The sequence below is a fragment of the Colius striatus genome, chromosome 2, assembly GCF_028858725.1.
Source record: "Colius striatus isolate bColStr4 chromosome 2, bColStr4.1.hap1, whole genome shotgun sequence".
In the NCBI taxonomy this organism is placed as follows: domain Eukaryota; kingdom Metazoa; phylum Chordata; class Aves; order Coliiformes; family Coliidae; genus Colius; species Colius striatus.
In genome coordinates, this window is record NC_084760.1 from 6863139 (window position 1) to 6885402 (window position 22264).

The following is a 22264-nucleotide window of genomic DNA, read 5'->3' on the forward strand; positions in this document are numbered from 1 at the left end:
TCCATGCTGTTTGGTTTTTCTAGAGCAGAGACACTTAAAAGTCTTTGTCCCTGTATCATATTGCAAATTGATGGAATTTGGGTCTCATTAAGCTCTACCAGAGTGTTACTCAAAATGCACAACTTTATATTAAAACTTTGAGGTCACTTAAGTGTATGAAACTTAATATAAATTAAAGTTGAGTCAATGTTAGAAACACTTTGTCATTGTTTTTACTTTCAATGCATTGTTTTTATTTTCAATGCAGCCAAGACAGGAAGTCTATAGAGAAGAAAATTCAGAACGGTCTCATCAAACATTCATAGCAAAGAGGATAACAGATCTATAGAAGGAAGGCTGAGCTTTCTTTTCTTGTCTGCTTTACACTGGCAAAAGAAAGAGAGGTTTGACCATATCAACTTCCATTCAAAACAGACTGTGGGTGTATGAAAGAAAACTTTCTCCAGGGTAGGGGACATTCCTGAACCTTAAATTCATAATTTTGCCTCTCATATCAAATGGTTCTCCTCCAAAGTCCTGATTCCTGGCAAAAGGACTTTGCTGTGGAGACAAAGAAAGGAAGAGAGTTTTAACCTCAGGCCCAGATTGACAAAGGGAACTGTTTAAGTGAAAATAGCATTTGTGAAAAAGTGACACTATTTAGATAACCAGTGACAATCTGGAAATCTGTGTCTAGGGCTTATGGTAGCACTGTTGACCCACCTTTCAGTCTGATGATTAATAGCTGAAATAAGAGGGTAGTGTGTTCTATTTGTTATAACCTGTGTGTTGCAATCCCATGTTAAAAGGTGCCAGTGATTCGAGTATTCTTCCTTTCAGACTAGAAAATAATATCACTGAACTGTTAAATAAAACACTGAAGTGCTTCTGTCACCATTTTATTTTTATTTGTATTTTCTGCCTTTGAGATTTATTCTTTTAGGTGTACCATTAAAAATTAGTCACCTGTTAATGAGCTGAAAGTTTTAGGTACCTAGATGATTTTATAAAAGAACTAAAGAACACTTGCAGTGTCTTAAGATAACCATCAAACTGTCAGAGGCAAAAATAACAAGCAGAAACGTTTTCAACCAAAGAAATGAGAAGGCAGCCATTATAAAGAGAAACAAAATACATTTATAAAGCAGGTTGTAAAAGTAATAAATGCTAAACATGTGATGTATATGCTACTAGAATGAGTCAGATATGCTTCAAGTGAAATACTGTATTTTGAGCTACTTAATGTCACTAGCTCCTGCAGGGGTGGTTTGCTAACTCTCCATGAACACAAAGCCAACTCTTCAAAGTAATTTCCATTATGCAACAGTGAAGCTTTAAAGATACTCTCTCTTATTGATCTTGTTTTCACATGATTCAACTTGCTAACAACAAGACAAAGTTCCTCTGATAAACACTGATGTTCTATAGGTAAGGAGAATTTCTTTAGTCTAACAGTTTTATTGTCATTGTTTGTATCTATGCAGACAGCTTAATCTGCACTGAGACTGTGGTAAGTCATTAAAATGGCTTTTCTTTCTTTTTTTTCCCTCAACAGTTAAGCTTCCTTTAAACTTTAGCCAACTACTGGCATTCCTGACCTTGTGGAAGTATTGAGTATTGAGTATTCAAGACCAGTCATGGCACTTAGTGCTACACAGTCAGCACTGGGCTGGAATTCTTCCAGATTTTACTTTCTTCATGTTATAGTCAATGAGTCAGATGTAGGCATCTGATTTCTCGGAAAGAAAGCATTGATTGAAAAAACCCACATCTCTTCCCTTCCCTTCCTCCTTCTGCCATATTCCCTGAGCTATGGACTAATATGAAAACTAAAGGAAACAAGAAAATAGGATAATTTCATACTAATCAAATCCATCTTGTGCAAAAATGCCGCAGATTTGGGTTCTCTTTCTTATTTGCTTTTTCTTTAAGGGAGGGAATGTGGGTGGGAGAGTGGTTTGAGACCTAATTTGTTATTCAATGTATATATTATATATATCTACATATAAAATATATTATAAATGTTTTAAAATACCACATTTATGATCACTTCTCTTTTCAAAACTTCTTTTGCCAACAGCTTACCACAGACTTGAAAAGGGGAGGAGAGTGCATACTTAACACTAAAGTATGTAATCTGGATAGACTGGCTGTACGGTAATATGCAGGGTTTAAGAACAATTTTAGGTGATCCTGTGACTTCAATCCAAGCTCAGGCACTTAAGACACATACATATGGCTGTTGTGCTGTACGTCAGCTGACTATCTCTTTGCATGTTACACCTCACAAACCTGCGTTACTCACAAGCCTCATTTGTCACATTTAACTATAGATTTTTTTATGGAAGCATTCTTCATAGAATTCAGTCTCATGGAAATTCATTTCAGAAACTCAAATGTCTGTTTGTATCTAGGAGGTGAGAGTGGTTTCTAGGGATCCTGGAGAACAGTTAATGATTGCAGCAGAAAGGTGGGTAGGTGGTAGACTCCATCTGCCAAACTTTGCCACGTATCACGTATTGACACAGACTTTTAGGTCTGAGTAAACCAGACTCATTAAAGGACATTCCTTGTGTACCACTTGAAGAGTGGCAGATGCTTCTGAGGTCCCTCAGAGGGAAGTCCTGTCTTCCTATCTGAGTGTCTGAGTTGTATCAGATAGGATACCTCTCTGGAGGTCTTTCAGGGCAACCTCTTGATTAGATTTCTTCTTGTGAGAGTATTTTATTAAGCATCTCCTGCTCAGACTCAAGAGTTTAAATTAGAGAGGCTAGTTTCCAACTATTTGTAATAAATTGATAGAAGTAACAGAAATTGAGATATCTGTATTTCTAGCACAGAAAACAAATATTAGATGACTTAAAACTGAATAACAATAATAAAAAGGCAAAAAAAAAAAAAGAAACCTCAAACCTTGTGAAAGATGTAGCATAAAAGAAAGGTACTACCAGTCATTCTCCACTAACTGAAAGGATCTTAAGGAGTTTAGACTTGTGTTTTAATCTCAGGTGCAATATTAGATTAGACCATTGCAAAACTAGATTGGTCCAGGCAGGTATTGCATACTTGGGGAACAAGTCAAATTTGTATTCAGATAAGGAGAACTGTATTTATTGATAAATTGTACATATTGTATTTATTGATAAATTGTACACTACCTCAAACACTTTAACACATGCAGCCAGTATACAGTGAACACTCTTTTAATAAAGATAAGCCCATTGGGTGCTCCACTCCTAAAATCAGTTTGCAGTCATGTTTGAATGTATCTATCCTATTTAATCTGCACTCATACTGATATTATTATAAAAATACCAGGAGTCTTTGTATTGTCTGACTTTATATGCATATTTCATAGACCTTTAGTTTAGTTTGAATTAGATAAATTACAAGGTTAAAAAAGAAAAACCTTTCAAGCAGAGATTTAAAGTAAGACATGGCCCTATCACTGCCAGCTTTATTTTCTGACTAATTCAACCACTGTTGGCTAATCAGAACAAAGGGGATCTATTTTTTTTTTCATTTCTTTATTACCCCTGAGGACATGTGCAGTGCAGCTTTGATCAGTTAAGTGACATCTCTACTATTCCACCTTTTTCAGTGGGGTTCATGCGAAGAGCTGAAGAAACTCATATATAGGTAATGAGTAGATTATTTTTATCGTTGAGTGATTGTGAGTGGAGCTTCTAAGTGTTTTAGCATAGTTATTTTCTAAGACAGGGATTTTCCATTCACATTTAATGGGTGAGCAGCGAGCATTTGCTGTATTTATTATCATGAGAATTTCCAGTACCAATAATTTCATTCTTTCATTTTATACAGTAAGCAGTGCTGAGAACATTTTCATTAAGGAAACAAGCTATAGATGTTCATGATTCTGATGTATATCCATCTTAATATGTGTATTATAATACATTCATGAGTATAAATGATTACATTGGAGCTTTTTCAAATGAATAAGGCAATAGACTGATATTCAGAGGATGCAAACCTGATTCTGCTTCTGTTTATGTACTGTGCAATCTTGCACATTCAGGTATTTAATACACTATTGGTCTAAATTATGTCATATTGTTTGGCTAATCTGAATATGAACCATATTGTACGCTGTGCTCATTCACGTAAATTGAGTTGCTCTACTGGTGATATGCCTTGGAACCACTACAGTCAAGTCTTTCGATGTTGTTTGTGAATACAGCTTTTGTGCTATATAGAAATGCAGGCAGCAACAATTTCTACTGTAGACTTGGAACTTATAGAAAAATAGTAATTGAAAAATGATCTACACAGTCTATGTACCAGCACAGTTTTGGTTTTTTTTAAACAAAGGATAGTACTATGGTTATGATTCAATTTTTTTGGTGACATTCCAGTTTTACTGTCTGTTTTCTGTATCCTTTACAACCTAGGACTTGTAAGATCTGTAGACACCATTCTTCCATACTTTTATTTAACAGAACAGCATATGCTGCATGCACTCTTACAATACCTTTACTGTGAGTGAGGGAATGTAGAATCAAATCCAGAAGCAGTTGTTTTGATTTTGCATTGTGAGGCTTCTTTGTTACAAAAATTTTAGTTCACAATTCAATTCTACTAAGGAATATTTTCAGTATTGAATTAATTCCCTGCAATTGTGAAGTTGTAGGTATGTAAGTTACAGTATTTAGCTAGTAGCTTGCTAAAATGCCTGTAAGATCATAAAGAATTAGGCTTCTGCTATTTTGTGTAGAAACCTGGATCTTACAAGGTTTGCATAGGAGGTAAGTCACAGCAGAGTCCAAATTAATTACCTTAAACTGCTTTAAGGATCAAGGAACACACCTCCTTAAATTCACAAGGAAAATTTAGGAGATAGGAAGAAATTCTAGATAGAGTGTGAGGAAGATGGAGTCTACCTCACCTAAAAAGAATGCATATGTTAAGTTTCAGGTTTATTTGGTGTACCAGGTCATCTGTTTCTCCTAAAATCATTGCCTAAATTCACTATGTAGTTGGTGGAGACCATAAAGTGAAGGTGTTTTCTAATTTATGGGTCTCAGTTTAAACAGGCGTAATCTTTTTCTGGATCTTTCCAATACACTTACCTCTCTGTCACAGGGAGGAAAGCTATTTGAGGGAACTTAAGCACTTCCTAATTTAGGAAAGCTGAAGTCATCTAAAGGGTAGGTGCACCCAGGTGCCTAAGTTGGATCATCTGGATCCTATTCAGAGCTATTTCTGATATAAAAAAGTTCAAACCTACCTCAGTGAAAATGATAAAGAAATTTAAATCTTTTTTTGTTTTTTAAAAAATACTATAGTAGCCAATTAAAGATGCAGCTGTGTTGCTTGATCAGTTGTGGTAATTACATTCTTAATTACATTAGCCTTAAGACCTAATTGTGATCTTATTTCCATTGGCATAAAGCAAGGATAACTTAGATAAAATCAATGCAGCTAAACTAAAATATAACTGATGAGAGGTCAGAATGCAGCCCTAAATTGTATGCTAAAAGTGGAACTAATCAGAGAGTGAAATGGGTTTATAATTTGTGCAATTGACATTTTCATAATCTAAATCTCCAAGAGGTTAACCTTTGGATACAGAACTTGGGTTTCCCTTAGAGCCTCATAGCATTCAGGGAAGTGAAGCCACTGAAAGTCTGTAAGAAGATGATGATTCTATGCAGCTTTTAAAACCACGTAGTAAATTCTTCCATTAAATGATTAATGTCTTTCCAGTTTAATAGCTTTCTGCATCAGACAAGCCTTTATGCAAAGTTTTCTGATGAGTGGAAGCTGGAGAACTGTTGAATCAATGTGTGTTCTCAAATAATCAAAAAAAAAAATCCCCTCAAGTCAAAGATTATTTTAAGCAGTAAGGAAATTTAGGAATGAACCTATGGCTAGTCGAAGAAAAGAATTTCTAAAGATAAGTGATAGGGATACATTTATTTTAAAACTCATACCAATTTACCATATATTGTTGCATAAATCCTAGAAATGTGTTATTCCTGTTACAAGTTTTTATTGTATTGTTTGCAAAAAAGACAAAATATTATCAAGCTCAAGATACTTTCATACAAATTTTATGTGCTTTGTTATAAAGTAAATATGTGCATTGTCTCTAAAGTAATTATTGCTGTTTAAGAGGGAGGTGTTAAATCAATCAACAAAATATGTTCTCCCTAAGATAAGAAGTTTTCCTTCTGCTTCTACATGTCAGTAGTTTTTAAAGAGCTCATGCATACTTCCAAAAGTATTTCATTTGGGACAATCAACATTTTATCAAGTTAATTTTTTTCTCAGTTGCTGGAATGTATGTGAGTTTTTGTACTTCAAGGGAAATTTTGAACATTGTCTTTATGTCTGTGGCAGTTCTCCACAGCAGTGACCTCATTTTGGTCAGAGAAGCTGCTTCTTCCACAAGCCCTGACCGAGGGAGTCATAGACTGACTGCTGTGCCTGACCTTCCCTTCCTAGGGCTTTTACTCATATACATGGTCACTAACTTCAGGCTTGTAACTGCTGGTATTTATCACTGTAGAAGAGCTTCCCAGATGCATATTTATCTATCTCCTTAAATTCTAGAGATCTAAGTCTCTTTGTGAGAAGAAGTACAAGCTCATAATGCAAAAAGAAAAAATATGCAAGTCTATGTTTTCAAGGATTACTTCTTGAATTCCTTGCAAATACCACCCATACTGCTTTCAGAAATATGCCCAGCATTACCAATGCCATTATAATGCATTTCACAGGATTTTGGAGGGCTGGAACAGAAGTTGTACACCTTTTAGGAATGTTACTAGAGTCATACTTCTTTTTTCCCAACTGAACAATTATGTCTTTGAAAGCATCAGCTTAATCAAACCTGACATGCTCTGACATGATGATAATTATTGTTTTGTGCTGACATCTTTATAGAATGCTTATATGTTTTTCTGTTAATATTTGCTCAACTATTTTGGGTTTTGTTTTGTTTTGTTTTGTTTTGTTTTGGGGTTTTTTTTGCTGTGGCACTTAGTTTCCAGATTTTGGTTGCCTGTGTCTGAAAGAAAGTACTTTGTTATGAGGCTGGAATCTATTCACTTGTCTTATGGACCTCCTACATTAAGTAATCATGCTAGTCCATAGGTCTCCAAAGCCACAATTCTAATCACCTCATACAGAACCATAGAATGCTAGGGTTGGAAGGGACCTTTAGACATCATCTAGTCCAACCCCCTGTGGAAGCAGGTCCATCTAAATCAGGTCACACAGGAACATATCCAGGTGGGTTTTGAAGACCTCCAGGGAAGAAGCCTCCACATCCTCCCTGGGCAGCCTGGGCCAGGGCTCCCTCATATAAACACTGAAAGGGTTTTTCTTTATGTTTAAATTAAAATTTTTGTGTTCAAGCTTCATCCCATTACCCATTGTCCTGTCACTAGATATAAGAGAAAAAAGGGATTCCCCAATCTCCTGACACTCACCATTTAGATATTTGTAAATATTAATGAGATTCTTCTTCTGTCTCCTTCAGACTAAACAGCCCCAGTTCCCGCAGCCTTTCCTCATCAGGAAGATGTTCTAGTCCCCTGATCATTTTGGTGGCCCTGTACTGAACTCTTTCCAGAAGTTCTCTGTTCCTCTTGAGCTGGGGAGCCCAGAACTGAACACAGGACTCCAGATGAGGCCTCAGCAGGGCAGAGCAGAGAGGGAGCAGAACCTCCCTTGACCTGCTGCCCACACTCTTCTTAATGCATCCCAGGCTGCCATTGGCCTTCTTGGCCAAGAGGGCACATTGCTGGCTCATGGTCAGTTTATTATCAACCAGCACTCCCAGGTCTCTCTCTGCAGAGCTGCTTTCCAGCAGGTCAACCCCCAGCCTGTCCTGGTGCATGGGGTTCCTTCCCAGATGCAGGACTCTGCACTCATCCTTGTTGAATCTCAGGAGGTTGTTTTCCACCCAGCTCTCAAGCTGGTCTTACTCTTTAGCAAAAGCAACTTTTACAGATGTCAGACTAGAGTGCCGATATTAGCTCTACAGTAATGAGGATGTATTAAGGGTTTGGGGTCTGTTGACGTTTTTTTGGGGGGAGGGTTGTTTGGTTTGGTTTGAGGTTTGTTGGTTTTTTTTCTCACAAGTACCATAGTTGAAGATGACATCTTTTTGTGACTAAATAGATGACAGCATGAAATTCAATTACAGCAAACAGTCTCAGTCATTACACCTGTCTGCTTCCAGAGGAAAGTATTTGTAAATTGTGCTTTATCCTTCAGTTCCCTGAAACCTCTGTCTGTAATTGACACTTGCCAACAGAGATGACTAGAGACAGAAGGAGAACGTAATGTGTCTGAGTAGCCCACAAGGGAAAAGTGTATCCCCATCTATGAGGCGTTTTGTGGTATTTTGTTTTCTTTAATGAAGAATAATACCTGTGTGCCAAGGATTTACTCTAAGGCTTGTGGCAGATGTTTCTGCTAAAAAAAAAAAAAAGAGTTCTGAAAGATGAATCGCAAAAGAAGGCAGGACAAAAGAAAAACCTAATTAACACAGAAATATTTCTTCTGCAGAGGAAAACAAATGCTTCAGGAAAACAAAAAACCCTTTCTGTTATTTGTAAGGCTGGTTTGTTACTCTAACACATTTGTAAGAATCAGGTTTGTGCTTGACATGTCAAAACTTATTCACAAAGCAAGAGTTGTGGCTACCTTGGGAGTCAATGTTGTCACTTGTTACGCAACTCAGCATCCGTTCAGTACTGATTGATGCCCAAGTCGCCAGTTTTGGAAGAAATGGGATACAGACGTGACAATAATATTTGTACCGAGTGTCAGGCAGGAGAAACAAGGGAGTTCATAGAATGGATCTAGATGTAGACTCTGACCAGAAAAAAACCCAAGCCATGATAGACAAACTGTCAGCCTTGATCTTTATAAACTATTTCATTTCTTTCTGGTCTGTTCTTTTTATTTCGTTTTCTGATCTCACTCCTCAGAATTTTGTCGGAGTAGACAGTATATAAAACTGATCCAGCTGGTGAGTTTTGAGGTTGATGAAGGAATTACTAAACCTTTAACTATTTTAAGTGCATCAAATTTATAAAAGATACAGACTATTAGTAAATCACCACACATTTGGTGAGAATGCTATTCGAGCACAAGCTTTCTTAGAACTTTACTAATAATCTTAGGGGACATCAGAATATATTTATCTGGTTTCCTCATGTTTTTACTTACATTTATTAATTGATTTGCAAAAGTATGTGGCTAACTACTGCTTCTGTTCCTCTCTGTAGATCAGCAGGTAATTTGAGAGTTTCCGAACCACAAAAGTAATGGAAAGAAATGTAACGGAGTAATGTAGACAAGTATTACTTGACTACATTGCCTTTTAGCCATGTACCCAGGACATCCCCAAGTGGCCCAGGGAGCTGTGTTTGCCTCTGCTCATGGATTACAGAGCATTGTAAGCACACTGTATTATATTTATGAGCCGGAAAGTAGAGTGTGTCAGAGAGGAAGTTAAAATCGCTTCTCTGTAGGATATTGTTAGTGTAAAATATCTGATTTATTTGGGTCTCTTTTTGAATGCTACAGCTTGTAAACACAGTGGGGTATTTCTCTGTCATTGATCCAAAGCAATGGGTACTAATGACATAATACAGTGGTACTCAATAACCTTTTATCATGGGCTGCTTTGTCGTGTGGAGACTTGACTGAGGGGAGACAAATGCACTGTAACAAATAAGAAAATCTTATGAATTTCCATCTATCTACTTAATAATGTTCAGTTTAAGAGCTATCATATCCTTTCTGCCTGACCTATCATATAAAATAATGTGAATATTATTGTATATATTAGTGGAAACATGAAGAGGAATATAGCCATGTTTTTTTCACAAAGCCTTTTTATCTTTATAGCAAATGGAATAAACAAATAAGGGAAATATCTACAAAGTGAAGACTTAAAACTTACCTAATACCTGCAAACCCTTGTCAATTTTTGTTTCAAGTGACATCTGTGTAGACAGCTCCTTAGAAACGAGTTAGGGCATGAAACCTGAGACATACTGCTTTGGACCAGCACAAATAACAGTATGATCCCACACACTGACCTCAGGCCCCTGACAGCAGGAGCTGCAGTTCCTCAAGGTGTATAATCTGTTTGCTTACCGGTCTTATTTAGTAATTTTTACAATTCTAGTGCCAAAGTTTCTCTTCATAGCATGATGGGAAGTCATTTACATGCTTTCTCTTGGGAGCAAATTAGTATGCAACCTAGTACAGAAGGATGCCATTTGAGTAATCTTGGTGCAAGGCTGTTAATAGTGTATAAGGAGTTTTGTATTGTCTTCCTGAACAACCACTTAAAAACTAACAACAGTGTCATTTTCTGCTTCTATTTTCACATATATATACATAGTTTCATTTTGCATTTGTTGTTGGTAAGGTGCCAGATTCCAGTCTGACTTAAAATAGATGTAGAGTCAAAGCAACGCTGTTATCTAAAGATTCCCGGTAAGAAAGGAGACAGTGACGACTAAAAAGAAATAACAGAGTAGGTTAGAACCATTGGGATGTTAATATCTCTGTTTTTCCATGGTTTGCAACTGTTAGCAATGTCCTCTACAGGCTCAATACAAAAAACGCCTCCCAACTGCTGCAGAACACCATTGCAGGAAAGTGGTGTTTATGTAATGTAGAGCTTACTTTGGGACCTAAGATACAGTTTTACAAGGATGTAAAAATCGATCTCACTGCTGCTGTATGAAAAGCTATTGGTTTCAAGTGATTACTGTGTGTCTTCACAACATGAAAAGAAAAAAAGCCAAAAGCCAAGAGGGAAGTACATTAGGGGTTCAGTGCTACTGTTGATTTCAGCAAGTTCAAGACAAAGCTCAGATTGACTTCAGGACATTATTGCTATTATAAGATATAGAAATACAAAAAAGGATAGCCCATTCGTTCATTCATTCATTGGTCTTTGTATGACAAATCGTGAAACTGGAGTTGTAAACATAGATTTGGTAGCATAGAGAGTTTGGTCCTAACTGAGGACATTTCTGCATGTGAGACTGCAGGATTGAAATCCTTATTTCTCATGCTCTTTAATAATTTGTTTTATACACATGGGCTATTAAACACTTGCGACGCTGCTTCTGGAAACATTTTTTAATAAGTATTGAATTAAAAGTCTCCATAACTGATGATGGTGATGAAATGGAGATACATTTAAGATGTAGGACTTTCAAGAAATCTCAAAGAAGTGACTAGTTACGTTTCTTTTGCTGAGTTGTCTTTTTTCAATAAAAAAGATGTAACAGATGACTTTATGCTAGCAATTGGTGCATTAATGCCTGCTTCCTTTTATATGTGGAAGTCTAGCTTCATATGCTTCCATTTTTCTATTTTTATTGTCTTGGTTTGATACTTAGTATTTTTTGTTTATTTGTTTCCTAATATAAAGTGAAAAAGGTTTAATTTTGTATCTGTCTTTTGGAAAGAACACTGTTGATCAAGGGAAATATTAGGCATGTGAACCACAGAATAGCTAAGGATATTGATTGAAAGCATGAGCAATAATGTGTTATAACATTTTCAGGGGGCTCTGAACTGAAAGCAGTGCCTTCCAAAACAATCACCAGTTTTCTATACCTAAATATTTGCACATATTAATAATGTACCATATGCTTGGCTTAGCAGTATGAATGTAACACGTCAGTCTACCAGATGCAATATTCTCTCTGGAACAGTGTATTTCCTTGAAATATCCTGCTCTTTTTGACACCTCAGTTTTAACTTTTTCTATAACTTGATCTGAAAATGATGACCAGCTTGAAATCTATATAACTTGAAGGCTTTATCAGTAAAGCCCAGCAGAGTTATACTTCTCTGTGGCTGTGAAGTTGAAACCTGGTGAAAATCAATTTTTCCTTTTGCTGAATGGTATATTTGAAGCATTTAAAAAAGGTGAATGAGTGTGCTGAGGGCCTGTCATTCTCCAAGTACTTTCTTATGCAGCATGTGTAGGTACATCTGCCTGTTAGCCCTGAGAGGCTGTGTGTGTTTGATGCATTGGATGTTGTGTCAGCAGAAAGGAGAAAAAGAAGAGATGAGGTATATCAGAAAGGAAGTTGATGGCAAATGGTGTTTTGAACAGTCTGTATCCCCCAGTGTAATATATTATGGAAATAATGATTCTGACAAGTGATGCTTCTTTGTAACCTGAAGTGATACAGTAGGGATTATGCATGCTCAAGTCATTCAGGACTGGGTACTTAGTTGTCTAGAAATGCTGTAAGAAGTGTCTTTGTCACAACAACTCTTTTATAGATGAAGTGGCAAGAACTAGATTACTAAAAGAAAGAAATAAAAAACTATCAGGAAATATATTTAAGACTGCATTTATTTTAAGAGTTTTGAATGCTGTCATGCAATGCTAATAAATCACTGAGATTTTGTTTTGAACTGGAATTCCTTGAGAGTGGCATATGTCCACTATACTTTGTACAGAAGTTAACGAGGAATCTCACATAGTATATTTCATTTCTCCGATTAAATTCTTTCCCCTTCTCTGTTCCTTTTGCTCTACATTGCAGTTCCTTTGCCATATACACAGAGTTAACTAATTCCAGAGGAAACAAGTTCATTTTGCTCCACTGCCTAAAAAAAAACCCGAATGCTATGACCAATGGAATGAAAAAATTTGATAAGCTAAAATAAAAGACAGCAAATATTGAAAACAAACTCCAGTGACCTAGGTAGTATAAAATTACTTCATGATAAGTAGGAATATTAAGTATTTTGGATATAGAAAGATATAAAGTTAGCAGTCTGAAAACATTTATATGGATGAGGTTGAGCATTAAACATGGAACGTAATGACCTCTCTGAAATTCAGACAGGATGCTGCGGTGCTCATTTAGACAAAGAAGAGAACTAGTTAATCATGGCAGAGACAACTAGACAGAGTAAATTAGTTTGCTGCATTCCAGACTCTTAGCTACAAAAAAGAATACATTTCACTAATTAAAGAGTGAAAATGCTCAAAGCTTTTAGAAAGAGAGCACAAGAAGAGCAATAGAGAGCGATTCTGGCTTTGGAACGATGTTTCAATCAATGGTGTTTTTACGACATAATGTAATGAATTTATCAGTTAGGCAGCCTATATTAAAGAGTCTTGAACTTTGATTATATTGATTATATATAGCATAATAATTCATAATACAAATTATCACGCATGGCTACAATCCTTAATTTTCATGGACTCTTGGAGCCTTTAATGAAATTTAAAGTAAGTTTAGTTTTCAAATACAAATGAATATAAATAAGGCTAGAAACTACACAATTAAAATGAAAAGTTTATAAAGTTTCAAGGGTTTTTTAGAGGATTATTGCCTTGAATGTGCTATAGATACTTTTACTTAATTATTATATTTTTAGCCTTAGTGCTACAGCAATTTGCATTCTAAATTTTTTGTTTCTCTGTTCTTTAATTTAAATAGAGAAAGCGCAATTCACCTTTTCACATGGAATAAGAATCCTGGTTTATCTAAAAACTGTACTCATTTTACTTAATTTGTAACAAAACTTGTAACAAAGTTGTTCTTTTTTTTACCAAGAAAGAGATTTTTAGAATTTTTATTCAAAGAATCATTCAAGTCTTGAAAAAGAACATAAAAGATATAAAATCTTTTGATAAAGATATAAATAGAAAAAGATTTAAATAGATTGAAAAATATATAAATAGATTTATCTCAATTTTAATTTCCAAACATGCCCAATTTCCTGTACATGTAAATGCCAGATCCTCTCCTTATTTGTCTTTTGCATGAGCAGTGTAACACTTTTGAGTTATTTTCATTGAACTGAAGAGAGCAGGATCAAGTTCTCCATAGTTCCAATGCCATAGTTGTTTTTTAAACAGCTATGGTTTTACAAGACTTCTGTGCTACATTCCTACAGGCAGTATGTATATTTGAAGAAAAGTATGATGTTTGGCCTCCTTTGAAAACTGCACATCATCAGAAAAACTGCTGTCTTTCTCTTTTTGTTAAATATGAGATAAGCTGATAAAGCAAGTAACTTTTTCAGTCTCTCATATTTTACTACATTATCTCTTAAACATTTTTAAATGGCACTCAGTGGCTGTATAATGTTTGTATATTATTTTGAAAGGTGGTTGTTTGTGGGTTCTGTTTATTAGGAAACTCTGTATGTGTGTACTCATGCAGGCGTGAATGTACAGAAGTCTCTTTAGAGTGAGGTGGAGGAAAACAGTGTCCCCTTTATTTCATAAGATCTGCCTCTTAAATTGTTTCACACTTTCAAAAAATGCCAAGGCCAAATGTGGAAACTTTGGCTCTAAAGTAATAATGTCCTGGAAAGGTTTGAATTAATGAAAAAGAGGGAGGGCTCTGTCTCATAACAAAGTTGTTTTCTTCACTAGGTCGTGTCATAATCAGGTGTTTTTAAAGCAGAATTGAAATCAGTTATGAAATCAGCCTAAAATGTGTTTTTGTTTCTAAAAGATCTCTCTTTGTATGAGACATTTCAGAAACATATGCAATAAATATTTAGACTCTTAATTTACTCCACATCAATCTAAAAATCTACTATGCTATCCTAATCAGAATTAATTTGCTTAATTGTTATTCCTATTCCATCAATCAATCTCAGTTTTGTACTAACTTGAACAATGCCACTTTTTCCTGTTTGCACTTTAATTCAATTGCCATTCTAAGTTTATGAACGGTAATAGGGTCCTGCTTGAATATGCATTATCTATGAATTGTGAGCTATGAAAAGGTGCCTTCTTTTACCTTAATGAAAGTGGCTCAGCATGGGGTGGATCAGTAATGACATTTGATTTTAGGCATTCAATGAATTTGCTTTTTATTTATTGACACATCTTGTCCAAACAGCTCCCTCGCAAGTTAGTGGAGTAATGAAAGAGAGAGTGCTGCAGAGGAGCGTGGAGCTTTCCTGGCAGGAACCAGAACATCCCAATGGAGTCATTACAGAATATGAAATCAAGTATTATGAGAAAGTAAGTGCTAAGATTATCTGTGATGTACAACAGTGTTTGCTTCATGCTGGCTTGCTCTGCTGTGGAACAATGTTAAAGCCATCAGCTATCAGCTATGGTGTCTCTTCAAAGTCACGGTGATTTTGCTTGATTTTAATAGCTGTTGCTATCATATCTCGTATGTTGTATTTTGGTAAGCTAAAAATGAAATATCCACTTGAAATCTGCCTTTTTTAAAAGAGTTTTCTTTTAACTGTTGTTGTTGGACTTGTTGGATGTAGTTGTTGTTGGACTTTCAGCTTCCAAGTTCCAAGTTGGACTTGGAATTTTACCATCATATATGTAATTTTCCTGTCTCTTCAACATTGCTTTTAAAGCTTGTTTCATTTCCTTCTGTGTCACTGTAATTCCAGTCTTGAGATACTGTGTCAAACAGAACTCTTAACTGCATTTGGTATTTCCTTGTGAGCTGGAAAGCTTTGACTTGGTGTCTGAAAACTTTGAAAGCATTTCCTACAGTTTCAACTAATAAATATTCCTTGTTTGTCCTTTTAAAAAGTCCTTGCATTGTAAAATTTCTCTTTCACTTGTTCTCTCAACACAATAATGAATTGAGGGCTGCTTTTCAATAGTAGATGAAGTGATTTCTGTTTCTGGTAGAGTGATATTGCACTCTTATTGATGTCAGTCGGAGTTTTGCCATTTATTTTGGGGTGTCTAGGGCTTCATTCGCGATAACTTCAAAATATTTCAGAATAAAAAAGACAGATATACAGACATGTAAGTAGAGCCACATGCCATAATAGCTGGATGAAGGCAGTGTGAAGGCAGATTGTACAGCTATATGATTTTCATGGGACCTAGACTAAGCATGGTTCCTCCAGATTCTGCGAGAAATTTACTGCAGCACGTAACACATTCCTAATTTATATAAAACATTCCAACTGAAAAAAAAAAAAAACCAAGAAAGAATGAATTAAAATACAAAGAAATGAATAAAGGAGCATCTTTGTGATCACTTGTGCATACATTTCATCTCTGCAAACAAGATAATATTACCTCTATATCAAAATGAGCATGTCAGCTTACAAGTAACACAGAATTAGATAAATTCAAACCAGATTGAATCTAATATCAAGTGTCACATCTAGTTGTCACTGCTGAATTACAAAAACATGCTAATCAAAAGATCTTTATACGACTTGGGAAGAAAATAAAATGTTTACTTGTTGAAGCTAACTCCCAGTTTAAGTTGTTCACTCTTAAAGGTATCACTCTTACAACAAAATTTATCACATATCTACAGATAGCTGAACAGAGAATCACAAAATGTTAAGAGTTGAAAGGGACCTTGAAAGATCTTCCAATGCAACCCCCCAGAGCAGGACAGGAACTCGTCCAGATGGGGTTTGAATGTCTCCAGAGAAGGAGACTCCACAGCCCCTTTGGGCAACCCCTTCCAGGGATCTCTCACCTGAACAGGGAAGAAATTTTTCCTTGTGTTTCTTTGGAACCTCTTCTATTCCAGCTTGTACCTGTTGCCCCTTGTCCTACCATTGGCCATCACTGAGAATAGCCTGGCTCCATCCTCCTGACACCTACTTTTTATGTATTTGTAAATATGAATGTCACCCCTCAGTTTCCTCTTCCCAAGCTCAAGGGCCCCAGCTCCCTCAGCCTTTCATCAGAAAGGAAATTTGCTAATTTTACGGAGTAGTTTTTGTTCCTCAAGCATTTGTGTACACATGCACAAATAAAGCCCATACTTTTATTAAAAAAAAAAGTTTACATATTTATGAAATGCAAAAACTGTTCTTTGCACAAAAAAAATTAAAAAACCTCTCTAAACCAAGAAACTTGTGTTTTTTAATATGTAGATTAGTTTTTAATCTGCTAAATAATTTATTTGGTGGAAATTGAAAGAAAAATGATCAAGATACCAGGTTTTTTATATAATGATAGCTTTTAGAATATGGCTCATTATTTTCCCTGTATATTCGTGTTGCTTTAAATAACCAGCAGAATTTCATTGCCAATTTCCTATGTTTGCAAAGACAAGAATTGTTGTCAAGGTTCTTTTGTAATGCAAAGAATTATCACAGAATCATAGAATGGTAGGGGTTGAAAGGGACCTTTAGAGATCATCTAGTCCAACCCCCATGCAGAAACAGTATTGTACTTAATATAGTGGAATTAATAAAAGAGCCTATTCTATGAACAGACACAGTTAAACTGGACTGTGTGCCTTTAATTCAGTGAGACAATTGTTAACACAAATATTTAAATGCTTGTTTTCCTTTCAAAATAATGCAGTTCAGCTTGAAAACTACTTTATAAGCTTCTTTCTCAGAATGAGAGACAGTTCCAGTTTTGTGACACTAGTTTAAAAGAAAAAAAAAGATTTGAAGTTTCAACTCCTTTTAGAGCCCTTAATCAAACATTTTTGTGGTTCTGAAATATTCTGATAAGTGGGGTTTTTTTCACCTCTCACTTCTGGCTAGGGCTGGAATGGAAACTGCCTGAAATCTCCCAAGTAAGTCCATCCTGTGAGATTTTGAATGCAGTTTATTTTTATTTCTTTGTTACTTATTTATTTTGAATGCAAGAACTTTTGGCAATTCAAATAAGCCTCATTTATGCATCAAAACCCAAACTCTGAAATTCCACTGTGGCTTAAAATCCCGAACCTGATTGTTTATGGTTTCCTTACACTTGTTTCTCATCTCTCAAACATTCCTGTTCTTTCTCACATACCAATGTACATTCCACTGTAATGGAGAAGATAGGAGAAATTGTTGCTAGCCAAGCTGGTGGTCTTGCTTAAATGTGAGACTGGGCAAGACCCAGGAGAAACCTTTACTGAATCTCAGAAAAATAACAGATGTTGTATTTAAACCTGTATTTCAACTAAAGCCTTTGCTGCTTTATTGACTGCGAAAGGGAAGGTTCTCCATCATTTTTAACTAGTGAAGTACTATTGAAATGAGTTACAGATTTATTCCTTTCCTTGTATCCATCTCATTACCACTGCCTCATACAGCTCATGCTTCTCTGGTCATGTGGTGCATTCAGATGGTTGGTTAATTCATCTCTTCTGCCCTTCAAATCAGGGTTGCATCTGCCACTGAAAATCAACAGGGCTGCACGTATCTATGCTGAAAGATAATCTGGATCAGCAAATGTGATGAATAAGTAGTGCTTTTTTGAATGCTGTAATGATCTGTGATACAGCTTTTGTAGTATGTGAAAGTGAGTTATTACTCACAGGGTTTGTAATCTTACAGCTTCAAATTTGGGGCTATCATACTGAGCTTCTTTCCCTGGGTTCTTGATGCCATAGAGTCAAAACCTGAGAAAAGACTAAAAGCCACAGGGAAAAAAAACCCAAAAACCTCAGTGAGAAATGACTTAAGGACTTCAGAATTTAGTGCAAAATCCAGCCAGTTATACATTGGCAGTAATGTATTTTTTTTAAAGCTTTCAGAAGGTAACAAGGGAAGACATTCTGACCATAAAAGAACAGATTTCCCTATCCTTGAACTATTTAGACCCTGCAGATCCCCCTGGAAAGCTGCGGTCAAGCTATTTATAAAAAATTTACAAAACATAATCAGAGCCAGAGAATGTCTGGATGTTTTATGAGTAACAACATGAGCATCTCATTTGAATTTTATGTTACACTTAGAGCATCTCATGGCATTGACAGTGCTTTGTAATACTCCACAGAGTATGCTTCATTTTTTATGTTGTGAAAAAAAAGCATTAAACAAATTGAAATAAAACTGCCCAGACTGGCTGTCAGTTACTGATGTGCAACCACGGTAAAATCTGACTTGTAAATGTCTTTTAATCTTTTGTCTTATTGTTTCCAGGATCAAAGGGAGAGAACCTATTCAACAGTGAAAACCAAGTCCACTTCGGCTTCTATTAATAACCTAAAGCCAGGAACAGTGTATGTTTTTCAAATTCGTGCTTTTACTGCTGCTGGTTATGGTAATTACAGCCCCAGACTGGATGTTGCCACACTAGAAGAAGCCACAGGTAAACAATTAGATTTAAAGGAAATTAATACTTTCAATAAAAGTATTAAGTAGAGCAAGAAAGGAAAGAGGCATAAGCAATATTATTAAAACTAGAAAGAATGAAGTTCTACATGAAGATGGATTTCTGTAACTGTATTTTGAAGGATGAGCTTCAGTTAGTTGTTTTACCATAGAACTACAAATTTTACTGTTATAATTAGCTGGAGAAGATTTGTAATGCACTGTGTTCTTCTCTTTCTAAGACAAAGAATAATTTTATTTTTCATTCAAATACACACTTCTTCCACAAAAGAAGTGTTGAGCTGAATAACTAGATTCTTCTGTAACTGGGGAAAGAGGCAAGAGGAGATTTCAGCCCACAAGTCTTCTCCAGGTCGTTTTTGGCTGTTTAATTTCCTGAAAAAACTCTTTAAAGTCTTTTTTATGAGCATGTCTTGTTTCAGTGGTATGTCTATCCTTAGTATCTTTTGAGTTCACTGGCTACTTTCAGTTTGGTTTAGTAGAGAAACAGAGGACTCAAAGACACTGAGTTTCTTTAAGGTTTCTTTAATATGCTGTAAATTGTGTAAGGAAAAAAAACCCTGAAACCTCCTAACAGTGGAAAGTATGAAGATGGAGTAAAGACTCTCTCAGTACAATAGAGTATAGCAGAGATTCTGGCTGTGACATCTCAGCAGAGTAATAACACTTTGAGAGAGATTTTTCTTTCCTTGCTGCTGAAACCAACTTGTACCCTTATTTGTCAAAAAATCACACTGATATATTTTTCCTCATTAATATAGTTAAGTGCACATGTACTTAGAGAAAATCATCTACACTTTGGGTTTTCACAGAATGACAGAATGGTAGAGGTTTGAAAGGATCTCTAATGATCATCCAGTCCAATTCCCCTTCAAGAAGCAGATCCACCTAGATCAAGTGACAGGAACATATACAGGCAGTTTTGGAAAACCTCCAAAGAAGGAGCCTCCACACCCTCCCTGGGCAGCCTGTGCCAGGGCTATGTCACCTTCACAGTGAAACAGTGTTTCCTTATGTTTCAATGGAACTTTTTGTGTTCCAGCTTCTTTCAATTACCCCTTGGCACGTCACTGGATACAACAGAAAAAAGTGATGCCTCAGCCTCCTGACACCCACCATCTAGATATTTGTCAATATTCATGAGATCCCCTCTCAGTATCCTCCAGACTAAACGGCCCCAGATCTCTCAGCCTTTCCTCATAAGGAAGATGCTCCTGTCCCCTGATCATCTTGGTGGCCCTGTGCTGGCCTCTCTCCAGCACTTCCCTGTCCCTCATGAGCTGACGAGCCTAGAACTGGACACGGGATTCCAGAAGAGGCCGCAGCAGGACAGAGTTGAGGGGGAGTAGAACTTCCCTCCGCCTGCTAGACATACTATTTGTCAGAAAGAAACTCTTCCATCATTGAAACTGGCAGCTGTGAGCCCATTCACAGCAACTGCCTGTGTTCCCTGGCAGCTTCACCACTTTGTCACAGACCCAAATGTAGTTATTCTGTTTTGGGTCATTTTCTTCAGGTTTACCTGCCTGACAGCAGGTCAGACAGATTTTGAACTGAGAATATATAGCCTGCAGGTTAAAAGAGTATGGATGCCAGCTCTGCTGTCTGCAATCTATGCAGCATATCTAAGTTATGGACACACACTGGTGCATCTTAGTAATTGCAGCCAGGTGTCGCCTGAACAATTTGTGAGTATTCTTAAAGCACAGTAATTAGGTCTTGATTCCACCTTAGTTCCACACAGAATATGAAAACTATAAATAATGAATACTACCACACATCTAATAGACATAATTGAAATAGTAATTATCATAATAGCAGCAATAAGCTGTTATTACTAATAGTGTTAGTTCCATTTCTGATAGCATACTTTCCGTTTCACAGAATGGGAACCTGAGGTAAAGCTAGAAGTCAGTTCTTATTTTGAGTAGATTTCTGGAAAAACAAATTAGAAGTGTTTCATAAGTTTCTGCTAATGAGCTAATTTATAGTCCATAGTGGGTTAAAATTACTAATCAAAAATTAGCTCATTAAATTACCCAATTATTATTTATATACTGAAACTGAGCACACTGGTAGCTGCTAAGATGACAAAGGTGATTTCAGAGGTAAATGATCTTGACTGGAGTTTGGTCACAATATGGAAAATTAGGAGATCCTAGAAAAAAATGCATGACTGACCATGCTCATGCGAAATGTCCTGTGATTTCATTAAGGAAAATTTTAAAGTGGCATATTTTCCAATGTCTTCAGAGAACATTATAGAATACAATTCTCATCAAGGATAAGTATCCAATTATTTCATATATAGTTTTCAGAAATAATTAAAATGTTGGTAAAACAGATGATACATTCCATTAAATTTTCATATTTTATCATAACTTTATCATAACTTACAGGCTAATCAAAATAGTATTTTGTTAACATTTTAAAAGAAGACAGTTATTGGATCATTTCTAGGAAGTGAGGTAGTGTACAGGTAGGCAGTAAACTGGTGTTATGCTACAGTTTAGGTTTCTCATTGTTCCAGTGGATTTCTGAATGCAGCTTTTAAATATGTGAATATACACAGTAAGAGATATAAGTGTATCTATATGTATATCATGTATAAAACCATATATATTTATGTAAGAATATCTATATTGACCATCACAGTCAGCTAGTCATATTGCTTCCCTGAATTTCTTCTGGCACTTCAGCTTCTTGGCACTTTTTGTTGGCACTCTTGAGTAAACAGATATTTGTATTATACTTTGGTTTTTGAATTGTCGTATTCAATTCAATTGAGTGCAATTCTGCACTGGCCACTGAATGACCACTTTTCAATGTTTGAGGAACTATGTCCTTTATGTTACCATTATCTGATATGTAAAATACACATATTTTATGCCTGTATTTTCACATACCATACATTTTGGGTAGTGAATACATATTTATGTATTACAAAGAAAAATGCTTTATAAAAGCAGGATATTTCTGTTCCCTACTGTGTTTGCAACAGATCAAAGTACTTAAGACCTTGTATTTTTTGACATCAGTTGCTGGTTATTGGAGTCAAAAGTCCCTCAGGAAGAAAAGATAAATGCAAAGAATATCACTTAAGTGTTAATTCTATGTTTTGATTCACTGAAATATTTAAAAGTTAAGTTTTGTTAAATTACTTGTAGCCAGTAGATCCCAAGATGATCCAGTCCTTTTCGTAATTGAAGGGTATTTTATGACTTGT

The 22264-nt window shown here is 35.9% G+C and overlaps 1 protein-coding gene across 7 annotated transcripts in view; it reads left to right on the forward strand.

Annotated features, from left to right (window-relative positions):
- Positions 1–22264, forward strand: part of EPHA7 (EPH receptor A7) — a 165462-nt gene that overhangs the window by 107288 nt on the left and 35910 nt on the right. For 4 of the 7 annotated variants that reach the window (XM_061991087.1, XM_061991081.1, XM_061991086.1 and 1 more), the window contains exons 6-7: positions 14871–14995; positions 18847–19015. In XM_061991087.1, coding sequence (XP_061847071.1) covers positions 14871–14995; positions 18847–19015 — 294 coding nt within the window. Of the gene's footprint in view, positions 1–14870; positions 14996–18846; positions 19029–22264 lie in introns of all 7 variants that reach the window. The other 3 variants (XM_061991082.1, XM_061991083.1, XM_061991085.1) reach the window with 1 other exon arrangement.